This window comes from Perissodus microlepis, chromosome 5 (genome assembly GCF_051167445.1).
Source record: "Perissodus microlepis isolate ML-2025 ecotype Zambia chromosome 5, ASM5116744v1, whole genome shotgun sequence".
Taxonomy (NCBI): Eukaryota; Metazoa; Chordata; class Actinopteri; order Cichliformes; family Cichlidae; genus Perissodus; species Perissodus microlepis.
Genome location: NC_140465.1, coordinates 6,231,546 through 6,248,846, shown reverse-complemented (window position 1 = coordinate 6,248,846; position 17,301 = coordinate 6,231,546). Strand labels below are relative to the sequence as shown.

Below are 17,301 nucleotides of genomic sequence, written 5' to 3'. Positions count from 1 at the left end.
CAAAAACCTGAGACAAGGAACAATGAACCTGGAACATGGAGAAATGCAGCAGGTGATACACAGTTGATCCGGCGACAAACAGAGGAAGACAAAAGGCTTAAAAACACAGAGGGTTAACGAGGGAATGAGACACAGGAGGAGACACACACAACTGGGAGAAATCACACGCAACGAGACCGGGAGAAGCAAAACTAGAAAAGCCTGACATAGTGCAGGAGACTGTCAAAGTAAAACAGGAAACACAAGACAGTGAAAAGCACAGACATGAAACCATAACTTGACTAGATGTGACACAAGGAACAAAGGGGAAGTACAGAGACAGAGATCAAGAGACTAGAAACTAAATAACAATGAAATGAAAGACTATTAATAATTCCAAAACACAAAACGCCGGCTCACAGACCCAGACCCATGACAATTAATCCAGACTCACGTCACTACACCTCAAATGTATGCACATATACAAATCTGTGTGTGTATGTGTGTGTGTATATATATATATATATATATATATATATATATATGTATTAGTCTACATATGTATGTATATATATATGTATTAGTCTACATATGTATGTATACATATGTATTATATGTATGTATATATATATATATATATATATATATATATATATATATATATATATATATATATATATATATATGTATTAGTCTACATATGTATGTATATATATATGTATTAGTCTACATATGTATGTATACATATGTATTATATGTATGTATTATTATATATACATATGTATGTATATATATGTATATATATATATATATATATATATATATATATATATATATATGTATTAGTCTACATATGTATGTATACATATGTATTATATGTATGTATTATTATATATACATATGTATGTATATATATGTATATATATATATATATATATATATACATATATATATATATATATATATATATATATATATATATATATATATATATATATATATAATGCACATGCTCCCTGCCCACTTCATTAGATACAGCTGTTCAAGTACTCATTGATGAGTCGGTCACATGGCAGCAGCTCACTGCATTATGGTATGTAGAGATGGAAGAAAGGAGATTTTTTTGAGTGAACATGGTGTGCTTGTTGGTGCCAGGCAGGTTGGTCTGACTATATCTGGTGGTCTACTGGGCAGAAAGTTTTCATAAGACCCTGTGCAGTTCTGTTTAAAGCCTGATTGAAACTTTGCGGTTGGACCTTAAGAGAGCCGTGCATATGTGAATGCCCACAAACCTCGATGAGCTGAAGCAACTTTGTAAAGACGAGCCAAAAGTGCAAATATGTGAGAGACTGATAAAGTAAAGGATTACTTCATGTTAGTGCTGATAAATGTGCTTCTGCACGCTGCTGAATGACGGGGATGTTAGTTTTTCACAGGACCGCTTAGAGTCCTGTGAAATCTTTCTTATTCACAGGATCGTGTGAAATTCAAAATATAAGTGTTGCTACAAGTGGGAAGAAAATTTGTAACTAGAATTGAATAAAAGCACACAACAACCACACTACTAAACCACTCCTTTTACTGGATTAGCTTATTAACAACCTTTGGTTTCTGACATAAATGCATGTTCTATTTGTTTTTATAATAAATGACTGAACTGATTCATTATTCAGTTTTAAAATGATGAGCACTGTCATTCACTGCACTTTGTGATTGATGTTCTGCAGTCTATTACACAGTTCCAGTATAAATAATGCAAATAACAACTGGGTTAAAGGGTCTGCAGTCTTCCTCGAAAGCTGCATTATGCCCCCAAAACCCCCAGCAGAGAGAGAGTGCAACCTTTTCTTGCCTCCATATATTACAGTTCAATTTTCAGTCGTTAGAATATGACATCCTTCAAGAGTTTACTTCTGCGCATTAGAAAGATCATTTCTCATTCGTTCTTAGCATTTACAAATGTGTTAGAAAATTAGGGCAAATAACAAAGTGTCTGCACTTTGGACAAAGATTGGTTGTATGTGTCTGCACGATCAAAACAGATAAACTTAAAGAGTTCTGCTCATTATGCTTGCATTATTTCATTGTGTAAATCACTGCACTCGTAATAGTGCTTCTAATTGTGAAAATCTCCCACGCCCTTATGTGTGGGTCATGGATATAGAAGATGCAGAGGAGAAAAGAGGATGGATGGATGGTATGATGGTTGTCTACTGTAGTTCTTCCCCTGTTGCATTGGAAGAAGGGTGTGACGTGTGAGGCTGATGAGTGTATTTGACTAAATGTCAGACTAATCAGAAGGTTGGTGGTTCAATCCCTGTCTTCTCGAGTCTGTATGCCAAAGCATCCTTGGACAAGATACTGAACGCTGAGTTGCCCCTGATAAGTTCTTTGGAGCATGAATGTGTGTGAATGTTAGGTACAATAGCATGCACTTAGATGCAGAAAAATAGGTTCTTGTGTGAATGAGACATGTTGTGTACAGTGCTTTGAGTACTTGAGTAGGAAAGTCCTATAGAACAGCGGTCCCCAACCCCCGGGCCTCGGACCGGTACCGGTCCGTGAGTCGTTTGGTACCGGGCCGCGAGAGTTGAGGCTCAGGTGTGAAATGTATGGTTTTCAGGTATTTTATTGGTTTTCAGCGTTATTTTGTTATCGTTTTTATCGTTAACTCGGTTTTCCTGGGTCTTTTCACGTGTGTTATGAATAAATCTTCTTTTTTTTGGTACCGGTACTAGTTTTATTTTGTTGTACTTATCCGCGACACATTAAAGGCCGGTCCGTGAAAAATATTGTCGGGCATAAACAGGTCCGTGGCGCAAAAAAGGTTGGAGACCGCTGCTATAGAAGACCAGTCCAGTGAAAGTGTAGTACTACACATGCATATTTATTTCAGGTACTGTGTAAATTTCCTCATCAGCAGGCATTCACTGTCAATGACAAGGAAATGACAAGATAAGTGTAACACTTCAGGAATCCACAAAGCATCCAAACATGTTGACGGCTTTGGATCACGCTGTCTGAAAGAAACGTTTTATTTCGGTAGCACCAACTTAAGCACTGATATGACATCTTTTGTGCATGGTACTTTTGTGGGTTAACCATAGTGTTTTGCTGCATATATGAGGTATTTTGAGAACATCAGATTTGTGAATTGAAAAAAAAGCGTTCACTCTAATTGCCTCGTATTTCCGCTCTTTCCAGCTCCTCCTCATCTCATCGAGACGCCCCAAGATGTCCAGAAGCTCATCGACGACTCGCTGGCGTGGGAGTGCAAAGCCACCGGGAAGCCCAAGCCTTCATACAGGTGGATGAAGAACGGGGAAAACCTGGAGTCTACCGAGGTGAGAGCTCCCGGCGACCCGCGTGTTTTTAGAACTGAAGAAAAGGGCTAGACCTTCTTCGGCAGCTTCGCGACAGATGTTTCTCACACACTCCGTGCTGCCGAATGAAGGATTGGAGCAGCCATGTACTGTACTTTCAGAGCTTTATTGCGCTGCTCGTTCAAGCTTTACTGACTAATTACCTTGCATTATATTCTTCTTCATTACAACACAGTGCCTCCTGTTCAGTTTATGTTACTCACTTCTGCAAAACAGCATTTATTTCAAAGGAATTAAACTGTGTCTGCTGTGCTGAGAGACGAAACTGTAAGCAGGCCAAGTACAGTGATGTAAGAGCCACCCTAATCTTCTGCTAAATCTCTCCACGCCGAGCGCGGTTATTAATCCTGTGCCACCAAAGAAGAAAAATACAAGATTCTCTATACAAACATTGTATATCCTACTTTCATTTTAGCTCGCCGCCCCCCTCCGAGTCCCCATTATGAGTCCGGTGATGAGAGATGAGTCTATTAGGACCAGCCTACTTCCACACCTAACTTTAACTGAACTCTGCTGTTGGCATTTGCAAAAATACGATCCCCTGTATTTATTATTTATGTTGGATTATGATATCAGATCATTTAGTCAGGTTGTTTGGAAAATAACGATTGGACATTCAGGCACAGCGTGCACCTGATAAATAAACAGGCATTATGTTAATTTGCTACATTATGCAAGAAAGGCGACAAACACACCAGAGGATATCGATCAGTACTTGAATGTTATACATGTGGTTGAAATGAACTCTGTGTGTTGTTATTACTGGAGGCAGTACTCCACACAGCACAGGCTTTTTCATATAAAAAAAACTGATTTGGCTTGCCATCAGGGGAGAGTAATCAACAACCTGTTTAGCCAATGGCAAACGCTTTTATCAGCACCTCTTATGAGGTAAGGCTCTTGTGTTTTCGGTGTGTGAGAGTAATCATGTTATTGTTTTTCTTATTTGGCAGTTTCTTAAAAATAGTAAACAACAAAGCATTTGATTGATCCCGTTTGACTCCCTGTGACCTTACTGCTTCTTTCTCTGTTTACTGGAGGTGCAATGACAATTCCTACAAATGTAAATAAACCCATATTTTGTTCACAATGAGCAACTAAGGGTTGATAATATTATTGGGCATAGACAGAGTTTTTTGCTCAAGTAAAGATGAGCAGAGGTTCAGCAATCTGCAAAATTGTAAAACTGTTTGAATATCTTATTATTTACAGTACATAATATCATCAAAAGATTGTGAGAGTCTGGAGAACAAGGTACAAAGCAGAAACTCAATATTCAAGGCCCATGATCTTCTCCCGTGGCGTTGCATCAAAAACATGCACGATCCTGGCATGGAGATCACCGCACAGACTCCGAAACACTTCCAGAAATCACTGTCTGTGACCACAGTTTACAGTGCCGTCCTCGAATGCAGGTTCATCTGCTCTATCAAGCAAAAAAGACGCTACAAAATCAGGAATGTTGCAGTCTTCTCTTTCTCTAAACTTACTGAATCCAGGAATGAAGCTAGGAAACATGGTTTGAACACAAGAAAAGTGGAAAAACTGTTCCGTGGTCAGACAAATCAAAGAGAACATTTCTGGAAACGTGGACGCCACATCCTCTGGACTAAAGAAGAGTTCAAAAGCATCTCTGATGGTATGGGGGTGCATCAGTGTTTTTGGAATTGGCAACTTGCACAACTGAAAAGGCAACATATGCTCAAATCCACATGATGTGCTTTTCAGCAGAGGCCTTGCATATTTTGGCAAGACGATGCTAAACTACATACTCCATCTATTCAGAAAGCAAAGTAGAAGAGTCTGTGTGGTGAAGTGGCCTGCCGTCCAGACCTTTCACTAACTGAAAACATGAAAAAACTAAAGAAACAAAGACAACACGAGGCTGCCGAGCAGCTAGACTCCTATAAAAGACAAGTGCAGGAAAACATTTCTGCCTCAAAAGTCCAGCAACTAGTCTCCTCAGTTGTTAGATGTGTGCGAACTGTTGCTACAGGAAGAGGGGAAGCTACAGTGATAAACACAATGTCACTAATAAGACCGTATTTTTTAATTAAAATGCTAAACATTTGATTTATATTTATATTCTACTGTCAATAAAACAGATTTGTGAGATTTGCACATTTTACACAGTGTGCTTACTTTTTAAGAATTTAGGTTATAGATTAAATTTCTAAAGATCGCTTCAAAAACAGAGAAAAACTACACACACAGTTCATCACCCTCTGGATACGGGGCAGTAAGTGCACGATTAAAGGTTAGAGTGATGGCACTGATGTTTGTGCTGCACAATTCTTCTTAACATACACATAATTAATGGATACATTCCAAACGCATGGGTGAATGGATTAATCAGCAAAGGTGTTACATTGTTTGAAATGCCACCATTAACCGCAGTGGCTTAATGAGTGGAAGAGGGAAAGGTCAGTGATGTAAGAAGCGGTGGGGAGAGGAGCCGCCGTTTGTTGTTATTTATTAACGATGAATCAATTGCGGCTCTTCTGACTGAGCAGTTCACTGAAAGTAACTTCTGATGAACTTTGAGCATAAAAAAGAGCAACGTAAAAGTCATTTTTTGACTATGTCGGTTCCTGGAGGGGTCAAATAGTCAATTATATGTGCGCTACATTTACTTGTTAAATGATGACATATGGACCGTCCACTAAGCTCACATGCTTTCAGTGTACTGCAATGCTGTGCCCCTGTTCTAATACACATGAACAATCATTCAGCTGCCATTCTAGCCCTCTCCAGCTTTAGCATTAGCACGTTCTTGGATGAAGTAGGAACAGTTTCTGGAGTCTTCCTCATACCTTAGGATGGTCCTTTTCTCAACTCAGCACTTGACTTTTATTTAAAAAAGCAAACTTACCCTCTCCTAAAAACTAAAGACTAGCATAATCATACTTTTGTAGGCAGCTGTGGAGTGGCAGATAATGATGTCATTAACCTTCCAAAAACAACTAGTATTGGGGGTTTTTTACCTTCATTTATCATCAGAGTCATAGCAGGACTGTACTTCATGTGTTTTTGTTTAAAAAAAAAACTTTATCCAGGACATTCTATATTATTTCTTTGGATTTCAGTAGGTTTATAGTTAAATTGTTACTCTTCTCATGAATCCCTTTTCTCCATGAATGTTGGACACTGGACTTAATTATACCTCCTTGGACAACAGCGTACAGTACTGTGCAAAGGTTCTAGGCAGGTGAGAAAAAATGCTGTAAACAAAGAATGCTTTCACAAATGGAAGTGTTAATAATTGATTTTCATCAATCAACAAAATGCAGTGAATGAACAAAAGATAAAAAAAAATAAAAAACAGTATTTGGTGTGACCACCCTTTGCCTTCTTCTTGGTAAACTTGCACACAGTTTTTGAAGGACCTCGGCTGGTAGGTTGTTCCAAACATCTTGAAGAACTAAGTAGGCTTCCTCACAGCCTTCTGTCTCTTCATGTAATCCCAGACGCACTTGATGATGTTGACATTAGGGCTCCGTGGGGGCCGTACCATCACTTCCAGTACTTCCAGTTCTTCTTTGCGCTTTGGCTGTGTGTTTGGGGTCGTTGTCCTGCTGCAGAATACATTTGGGGCCAATAAACAGTCATTTATATTTGTGAAAGCATTCTTTGCTGACAGCATTTTTCCACACCTGCCTAAAACATTTGCACAGTACTGTAAATTTGCATTATAAAAGTTGAAAGAATTTTTTTTTTTAAACTTTTTATTTTGTACTTTTTCCAAATTTATAGTACATGCAAACAAAAATATGAAAAAGGAACACAAAAGAAACAAACTAACAGGAATAAAGGACACCTAATCTGTGGAAGAGAAAAAAAAATATTAAAAAAATAAATAAATAAATAAACAACGAAGAGAGGTCCCTGCCTTATGGGGCTGAGTGAGTCTTATAGGCTATCCATTTTGTCCACTGTTTTTTGTTATGGACCCACAGCGAAGCTGTTGTGTTCAGTTTTTCTCAGGATTGCTTTTATTACCTGTGTCAGAACAGCTATGTTTCTTTTCTTGTGGCATTTTCATCTGAAGGACCTCACTCTCTGCTGCTTTATTGACAATGGCTGCAGGATTAAGTAGCGCTGCAATTAAAAGGAAACTCCACCGTGAAACAGGATTTAGTCCATTTAAAGGACCACCGTACTCATAGCTTACTGCTCTGCACTTGAATTTAGGTTTCCCTGCTCTCTTAGGACTCGTATCCAAAAGGCTTCAAATAATGTTGCTTTAAGTGTGGTTTATTACTTAAAAAGGATCAGAGAGATGGTTGAAATTCCCTGTTTTCCATGTTCGTTCAAGCTCAAGTGGAGCAAACAGGCTTCGCCTCAAGTTTTGTTCTTGTTATTATAAAGCCACTGTTGAGCTTAGTTCACGTCTGCTACTTCTGTCCTGCTCAGGCACATTAAATTAATCAAACATCTATGAGTAGAATTAGCAGATTTCTTTAACATTTCTCCTCCAGTGAGCACTAATAATTTCTTTTTGTTTGAACCCTTTTTCTTAGTCAACAACAGTGTTGGTCAAGTTACTTGAAAAAAGTAATCAGTAACTAATTACTGATTACTTCCCAAAAAAGTAATCGCGTTACTTTACTGATTACTTATTTTCAAAAGTAATTAATTACTTAGTTACTTTTTAAAAACACGATTTACAACCTGAATAGGTGATAAAGCGATAGATCTTTCAGCCCAATTCTACTTTTTCTGCATAATCCATCATACAACATGTAATCAAATGGAAAAGTCTCTTTTTAAAACTTGTTTTATTAGTTTTAATCTTTTAACTTTATGCATCAAGCAAAAATTTAATTATCTGCAACATTCTCTGACTGGAAGAAATTAGTTTAACATTTAAACCTATTTTCTGCACATTCCAGCACATAAAATAAATATTTTTTTGTGTTTACACTCACTCTTTCAAATAAATGCAAATGAAGCACAGCAGAAAATAAATAAAATCAAAGACTAGCAGTCCTGTTACTCTATTTTCACCTGTAAAGCAGGAGTGGGGTAGGCGGAGGTTTGCCCTGGTGCAGGTGTGCCGCAGCGGTCAGTTGAACAAGTAACGCGTTACTGCTCATCTCTGGTCAACAAAGATCAAACTTGAAAGATTAGAGTATAAGAGAATGAAAGACCCCCCCACCCTTTTGTTCTTGAATGCAAATGAGTAGATTGAAGTTGTGATAATATCATATGAAATGTAGCCTGTGCAAGTTTTACAGGCGTTTTGCGTCATTCTTACAAAGACTAGTAATAGTAATCCTAAAAAAAATCCCAGAAAAGCTCACTTTTTCTATTTATCCATATTTTTTGAGTTTTTGTTTTGTTTTGTTTGTTTGTTTGTTTTTTATCATGTAAATCACACCAGAGTTGTTGGCAAATGACATTGCCAATCATTTTCATTCAGCATAAGGCGTACAGATGGTCCCCCCCCAGGTCCCTGCATGAAAAACTGCTGATTTGAGAGGAATGTCATGGTTAATTAATAGCTGCCATAAATGGGAATGCTTTCCATGCACAGACTGATACACGCCAGCATTCGCCTCCTTCGCCAGCAGGGATGTTCGCCCCTGCACATCCGGAGGTGCCTGAGCGGTATGGAAATTCAGGCGCAACCTGCTCAAACACAGGATTAGTTTGTGATCTTTCGACGAGGACGGTCTCTCTTTTCATGTCACAGTACCTTAATCCCTGGCAACTGGAGCACAGGCCGCTCCAAAGAAAAAAAAAAAAAAAAAAACCCTATGGAAATAGGCTCTGATGACATTATGGGTGAAGCCGGAGGAGAACGCAGCAGACGTAGGGACACGGGGGAGGCGAAAAACCTGACACAGCTGCATAGAGATGTATGAAAACTGCTCAAGGATTTAATACTGTAGTGAAGGAGCGGTGCAAAAACTCGAGTTCAGGGAGATAAATGTATACTGGGGATTAAATGTCCGACTGATTCACTGATCCAGCCGAGTTTTTAGTTCATCGGGCCTAGCCGTCCTTAAATAGATTTTAATTTGATGGCTCAGTGACGAGCAAGATTTTCCCCCCGTAGGCGGGCAAATAGTCCAAACAGATGAAGCGGTGGTACAGCGTGACCATGTACACAGCACTTAGTATGTACAGGGCATACCTATCTGGAAAGCAATTTTCACAGCGCTGTATACCTCAGATGTCTCGATACTCCTTCCCCTCTTATCCCCTCTTTCTGCTGAAGGGAAAACGGGCCCTGTGGTGCAGTCAGAGATATAAATAGAGCATGGTTTTATTTCACTCTCATAAACATGTAGATTGATTAGGGTCATTTTCCGCTAGCCTGCCTCCATCCACCCAAGCCTTTGCCTCCATTAGTGATGAAAACCTAGATTTATTGCCACGTCTGTCACTTCCAGACCATAATTCACTGGGCCGCTGGCTGCCTGTTTTTATGTAGATGAGCCATGGGAGTAAAGCATATTAAAGGCACATGTCTGTTTGTCCGTAGGAACGCATACAGGTCGCCAGCGGGGTGTTGTCAATCAGTCGCCTGACCCTGACTGACACCGGCATGTATCAGTGTGTGGCCGGCAATAAGCACGGGGAGGTCTACTCCAATGCAGAGCTGCGAGTTATAGGTAAGACCCCGCCTCGGTTTACAGAGTGTGCAGGGATGCACACACCCACTCTGGCATGTGTGCATCCCTGCTTGAGATGTGTGTGCAAGAGTGTTTGTTTTCAAGTTTGCTCCCTCTTCAGATGACCTCTGGCCTCCCTCTTATTGGCCACTAATTGAAAAGCATTAATTATAAGATGAATGCGTCCTGCTGACAGTGATGTATGCTCGGAGCTGCTTTGTTCACCAGCCTCGCCCATCTGCGCTGTCAAGCCCGTCACTCTTCGCTCTTTGTCGGCAGCTGCCCTCATTCACCATTCAACCTCCGGCGCGTCTCATCCTGATCGTGTAGCCGATTGGGCTCGGGCTCAATACACCTGGTTTTACTGGTCAATGGGGAGAAAAAAAGAGGATGTCGGGGAGGTTATTGGACAGCACACGATTTTTTTAAAGCGAGTTTTAGCGCAGGCGAGTTGTTATGAGAGTGATCAGACAGCACATGCAAGCCTGTTATCAATCTCTTCAACCCATCAGCTGTGGGCATTACTATTCAGCGTTCTGATTACTAATTATTCGCATTATAAAGATCTTTAATCCACTGTCATTGATTTACCCGCAGCAATAATTCAATGTATTTGTAATGTAATGGTGAAAAACTGTTGAGCCCCACATTTAAAATGAAATAAATGATCAGAGATTAATTGTAGGAAGGAGAAGAAAGTGTGAGGCTTTTACAAATACTGGCTTTAACATGCTGCTCTTGTCTCAGCTGTTGCCCCAGATTTTTCTCACAATCAACTGAGGAGCCAGACGCTGGTGAAGGTAGGAGGAGACGCGCTCGTCGAGTGCAAGCCCAAGATGTCTCCTTGGGGTGTGATCTCTTGGCGGAAGGGCAGCGAACCCCTGCGAGAGACCGACAGGTAGCGCAATATTTGCTTTTACCACAACATGAGAACTCCTGTGCTTTTTGCATGTGCTCTTATTGCTCTGAGACACAAAGACAGACACGTCTAAACAACACTCGCCCCCTTCCACACCTCTCATCTGGTTCTCATTTTAGCATATCGCTGTAAAAGCCTCCGACACCAGTGTGTTGTGCAGCTGGTTGCCGTGAATGACGAGATGCACACATTTTAATAACAGAAAATGTAAATCACTGGCGCATTAGCACATTTTAAGTGCCTGTTTGACTTAAATCCTTTGGAAAAGGCAACTTCCTGTGTACTATTTAACCAATAACCATAAAGTTCGATTCAATTCAATTTTATTCATACACCGCCTAATCACAACAGTCACCTCGGGCACTTTATATTTATATATTTGTAAGGTAAACACGCAGCATCACCTGATTCAGACAGAACTCTAAACTTCAAATCTAATTAACTCAACAGTAAGTTTACTTTAACAGTGCCTGCCCACTATGTGTCAATAACAGGTGTTTTTCCCGTCTTTGTGATTAGCCACAGAAATCTGTTGATATTCCATGATTTCTGATTGTCTCGTCACTGATAGTCACGTCCTATATGTGCACTTGTAAACTGTTTGGCCACCATCACTGATGACTGCCAAGACTTGGAGAACACCTTAAAAGAAAACCGAAAATTGCTTACTCTGGTAGCAAAGGGTTAGAGTTAGTGATAAAGGTAAGATCATCACTGATGACCTAGTTCTCGTGCTTGCATTTATATATGTAAAACATCAAAGATATGTTGACAAATCAATCACAGCACTGACCAACTAAAGATGCAGGCAACCTTAAAGTGACCACTATACTGTGCTTTATCAGAACTGTCATGAGGATGAATGAGTATACCGTTTGGCTTGCATACTGTAACATAGTTTTAAATTACATGTTTTGTATGTCTGTCTAGGCCTGAAATCACAAAAGAAACTGATTTGTTTGTTTTTTTAGGAATTCAAAAGAACAGTGTCAGTGTGCACCACAACGCTTCAATCTCTGAGGCTTATTTTGTGGTCGTACTTCCATGGAGAGATTTTGATGCACTCCTTAGATGTGGCTAAGAATAAAAACAGCTTGAAGCTGAGCTGAGTAATGGTTAATGGGGTTTACCGTGTTTTATCTCCAGCTTTTTAGTGGCGGCCGAACAGACCGGCTGCTGAGTAAATTTCAACGTGCTAATCAAGTACTTTTCACCTCAGCGGGACGAGAACGGCTCCAGAAATCAAATCATTCGAGTTCTGTCGGGTTTCTGAGCAATGAGGAACGATCTCAGCGTCCAGCCACGTTTGACCCCTGAAATGTCACGTGGTAACTCTGTCGGTCTTGTGCGCGTCTGTCTGAGTCCAGCGTGAAGTCTGGCCCAGTAACCTCGCTCGGAGACAGGGGTCGCCCATTGGGTGTCACCGTTCTAGCATGACCCGGCTCTGACAGCAGGGCTGTGTGCAGAGTGTCTTGCCAGGCTTTGCATATATACAAAGCAGTGTTGTTGCTTGTCAAACAAAGTGGCGGGGAATTTGCATAGTGGTTTCGCTGCTGGTGCCCTTCACTTGCCCTGTGCCACTTCCATAACAAACTTCAACCTCACAGCGCACTTTGATCCTGTTGTTTGGAAATCATACTTTGGATTGTTTGACATGAATCGACGTTGCTGCGAATGAAGCGACGAATAAAGCGGCAGAGCTCAAAGTTAAATAGACGCTTTGCGATTCTTTGTTTCCCTGAAGTTCCATCACTGCACGCACTTGCCCTTCACTCTTCTCACTTACTGCCGACTGTACTCACTCGGTGACCAACTGCTGAGATAAATAACAAATGACTCGAGATTTGAATCATTCAAATATAATCACACAACTACTCCTGAATAATTGAAATTAGAAGTTTGTTGTGGGCGAAGCTGCAGCAGAAAGATAGATTTACTTTAGTTCTTCAGTGCAGCAGCGAGTATTAGACTAATGGACATTTAGTAGATGGATTTCTTTAACGCTGTCTTTGTTCTGGTAGTTTGAAAGTCTGTTTGATGCTCGCTAATGTGTTTTAATGCTTTTACTCGCACTAAATAAATGATATTTGGCTGAGACCACCTGTGCCGCTGTTCCAGAATGAAACGGAAAAGAAGCACAGATTTGAAATTAAAATTGAGACAGTCCCAGCTGTATTACATTAAAAGGAATCTTTTTAGATTTAAATTTTTTTGCCACGATAGCAGACTTTAAAGACAACTAGGAAGTCGAGTAACTGTTTGTGGAGCATGACAACACACACCAGACTCTCATCTGTGACCGCAACACACGCACACACGTAACCACACACTTCTGCGTTACAGGGCGCACAGTATAAAATGTTAAGCATCTGCTGTGGCAATCGTCGGAGAAGTTGCCTTTTTAAGCGGCAGCGCGCTTATAGCCTTTCTGCCTGTAGGTCGACTACAGTATTTATTCTTATCGTGCTGCTTGTTGTGAAAATGATGCGACTTTGATGAAAGCCGATCGCATCCTGATATCACACATCAGTTGTGTGATAAGCACGACTGCTATGCTGCTTCCTTTTACACCCCCCGTTGTGTTATGCACCTATACAGAAACATGCAAAATCATGAGAGGTAGCCGTGAACCCCTTTTGTTGAAGATTAATTGCTTTAATTGCGTTAGTGCTCCACAGTGGCTTCAGCAGAAAGGGAACTAGTGTCACCAGCTGGGCAATCCATCTTCATAGCAGCAGCCCCATTTTTTTTTGTGTGTGTGTGTTTTTTTTTGTGGGAGACCAGTGGAGAGGGAGGGAATGTCTTATCTACCCCAGACAACCCTGCAGGGACGAGGTTTAGATGACATCAGCTGGAACAAAGCAGCTGAGAGCGCAGAGTGGGGCAGGTCTTGCTGATGAGTGTGTAAGTGGGCCGTGTCAGGCGCGGAGAGCAGCCTGCAAAACACGCCATTTCAATATGTCACCAGCAGGAAGAAATCAAGTTTGTTAGGCCACTCGCAGCAGATGCGCTCAATCAAGTGTCCTCTCACGAGGCGTCGCAAGATGTGCTGACGTCCCGACGTCCCGACGCTGCTCCCTCTTGCATTAAGCGCCATCTTTTAAAGACCTTGAGTATTTATCTCTATTGGCTTTAGAAGCCATGCAAATGTTTGAGGAGGTGTTTAAATCCAGAGGGAGGCATTAAAGAGCTTTGGGTGTGGCAGGTTTGATGCTGTCGCTTCTGCGTCTTTGCTTTGTTGCAAAAAAAGAACAGATAATGCTGGACTTCACATGCATGTAAAATCAATATGCATTTTTTACTCTTTAACAATCATTATAGCGCCCTTCCACCTTTCTGTAACACACTGATGGACAGTCAGTATTTCAGCTTCTTTTTTTACTGAGCACAGTCCAAAAGGTCACATGCCTTAAAAAGGTCTAAGATGAGGCAATGTTATGCAAATGCTTTATGCTAAAATTAGATTTCCCTTTATTGTAATATATGTTTTTTCCCCTCACAAAAGATATCCAGACAGGGGGAAACAATACAGAACCTGCTGGTGGCTGGATTCCTGGGGAAGCAGTATTCAGTCCTTTGTGTGTATTATAATCAGTGAGGGGAGATGGCACTCCATGAACAAAATGCACCAGGCAAACTGCTGCCAAGTCAAAATGCCAGCTGGGCTCCTGTTGTGTCTGTATGTGCAGAACACAGATAATATACAATATGTATAAAAATATGTATTGGTTTGTTGATTAGAAAGCCCGAATATTGAAACCAAACTAAAAAAAACTGATAAATACTGATTTATTGACATTGATTTGGGGATTTTACATAGATTAAATTATGAAACCAAATTTAAATCATTTAGATTTTATTATATTAAAACAAATAATATCTATACAGTAGTTAAATTTTATTTATTGACAGATTTACTTTTTTGTGAATTTTATTTATTATAGTTAGCCAAGTTATTTTGTATGTTTTGGCTCCTGCAACATAGGAATGAATAACATAATTTATATCTTAGATTAGATTAGCTTTGCTTAGTGTAGCTTAGCATAGCTTAGCTTGTCTTTGAGAATTGCTACTTGAATTCCAATTGTTTTTGATTTCTGAAGTCATCCACATAGACTAAAAAAATGCCAACAATTATTTTTAAATAACTGTTCAAAAAACACCAGCTCGGTCACGTTTACCTGACAAAGCAAGTTAACTGAACTGGTGAGTTAACGGAAAGTCAGGGAGACGATTAGGACTGATGCTCCCAACCTAAAAAAAAAAAAAGAAAAAGCAAATTGGCGACAGCAGGGCTGCACAATTATGGCCAAAATGATTCTCATTTATTTTAATCAATAACATCACAATTATTTACAATAATTATTCATTGATTTAAGTGACAAAATGTAAATAATAACCCTGCTTTTACATCCATATACCTATTAATATACACATCTTTGAAGCAAAACAAAGTTGGCCCTTTTTATTATTCACTGCAGCTCTTTTATAAAAAAATCTGAATGAAAAATTGTCAAATTTGAAGACAAAATTAAATCAACATCTAAAGCCTTTATGCTAAATTCCAGTTAAATAAAACATCTTTGCAGGCAAATATGAATTTATCTGCTGGAAGTGCATCTCTTAAAGCAAGATATAAGCTCTTTCACTCCATTTATTGTACGTGCGTGATGGATGTGAATAAGCTCGAAGCAAGTGAGATCCATCTCTTTTCCTCGTGTGACATTTTGCAGAACCCACTTTTGTCCAATAAATTGACAATTTTCTTGAAGTCTTCATTACTCACTGTGTTTAGTGGACAGATGTCTTTGGTCGAATGGAATGCACTTTGTGAGTTAGATGTGCTGCTGTGCTGCTGTGCTTTTATGGCTGTCTGCGTTTCACACTAGTAACCACTGCATCGTTTCAGGTTTTTCAGGTGGTTAAATAAGTCAGTTGTGTTGCTTTGCAGTACAGACAACAGCTGTCTTTGCCTTCTTCTTCGTTAACATCACTTGTGCTGAATCCAGAGTATTTCTAAACAGTGGTTTATGATCAGCTTCAAAGAAATAAGCTGTTTGCCTTCTGCTGTGACAGATATTTGAATTTTGTTGTATATCTGGCTTTTAACGAATCCTGGAAACCACACGCTGCACAGTTCAAGGAACAGCTGTGGTTGGCACATTCAGAAATGTGGTCAGTTGCTGATTTAGGGAGCGCTTAATTTGCTTTTGCCATGTATTCTGCTGGTGGAGCATGCATTTTTCAATATCATTTGATCAGCTTAATTCAATTGTGGGAAGCCAAAATCGTGATCAACATTAATATTGGATTATATGTGACAGTCAGAGTCCAGGTTTAACGATCTAAACATAATACCTACTCTGCCCTGTCTTAAAGGATAAAAATCCTCATTCTGACAAACAAACATTTTTTTAATTATATTTTTTTTCCTTTCTGTGAAAAACAGACTTTGGGTTTGTGTCTTGGTTTCTCATCGATGACGCCTTAGAGCTAACAGAGCTTGTGATTTCACAAACCAAGTGGGACCTGATAGTGGGTATGTCTAACGTTTATGTGCAATTAATGGTTAACTGTAGCAAGCAACCATTCGAGTGACATCTTTAAACAAAGACAGAAGGCTTGTTTCCAAGGGAACATCTGCTTACAGTTTTGCTAAAAGTTAACTCCCTTTTTCTCACATTAGTAGGTTTAGGCTGTTCAAGTGTTAAGTCGCATGACATGCAGGAGAAAACAAAGAATGCGACTGCGAACTAAGTTGGAGATGGTGTAAAATGTCTTATTTTAGACTTTGACCTTATATGTGTCAGTGTGTTTTTCTAGAACTGAGCTTTTATTCTTTCTATCGTAGTTTATTATCATTATTATTAAATAGATAAGGTTAGGTCATGATGAATTCAGTTGGGGAAAAAAAACATGTTGCTGCCAAGAAATTGTCTTAGTTTTGCACTTAGCCATTGATCAAAAAATAGCTTTATTGGTCTAGACAGGAAATGCTAAGACAGACCATTAATCTTGCTAGAAACTCCTCTGTCTTCAATGGTTTAAGGCACCTAAATCAACACTGCTTTATTCTGTAAGTGTGCTCTTGGTGTCAGTATCTGCGTCTTCATCAGTACTGGTTGTAGCTTAACAGTTACTTAGATACCTTGTCTGTGGAACCAGGTTGATGATGAAAAGTCAGAACTAAATTTTCTTAGTGCTGATAAACGATGGATGTAGCCACAATGATTTCACCTACGAGTTGATCACGTTCTGTGAAGCCTCAAGCTGTCTGTTTTTGCTGTGGTCACCTTGGTCTCTTGAATCTGGACATGACGAGCGAGGGGTGGAGAACAGATCTGAGACACACTGAGGGACACTGCACACTTACAGAGAAGCGGCTCGCTTATCACTCAGC

The 17,301-nt window shown here is 39.7% G+C and overlaps 1 protein-coding gene across 2 annotated transcripts in view; it reads left to right on the top strand.

Annotated features, from left to right (window-relative positions):
• Positions 1-17,301, top strand: part of cntn4 (contactin 4) — a 184,381-nt gene that overhangs the window by 115,398 nt on the left and 51,682 nt on the right. For both annotated transcript variants that reach the window (XM_084927524.1, XM_084927523.1), the window contains exons 9-11: positions 3,184-3,323; positions 9,853-9,982; positions 10,730-10,880. In XM_084927524.1, the coding sequence (XP_084783650.1) occupies positions 3,184-3,323; positions 9,853-9,982; positions 10,730-10,880 (421 nt within the window). The remainder of the gene's footprint in view (positions 1-3,183; positions 3,324-9,852; positions 9,983-10,729; positions 10,881-17,301) is intronic.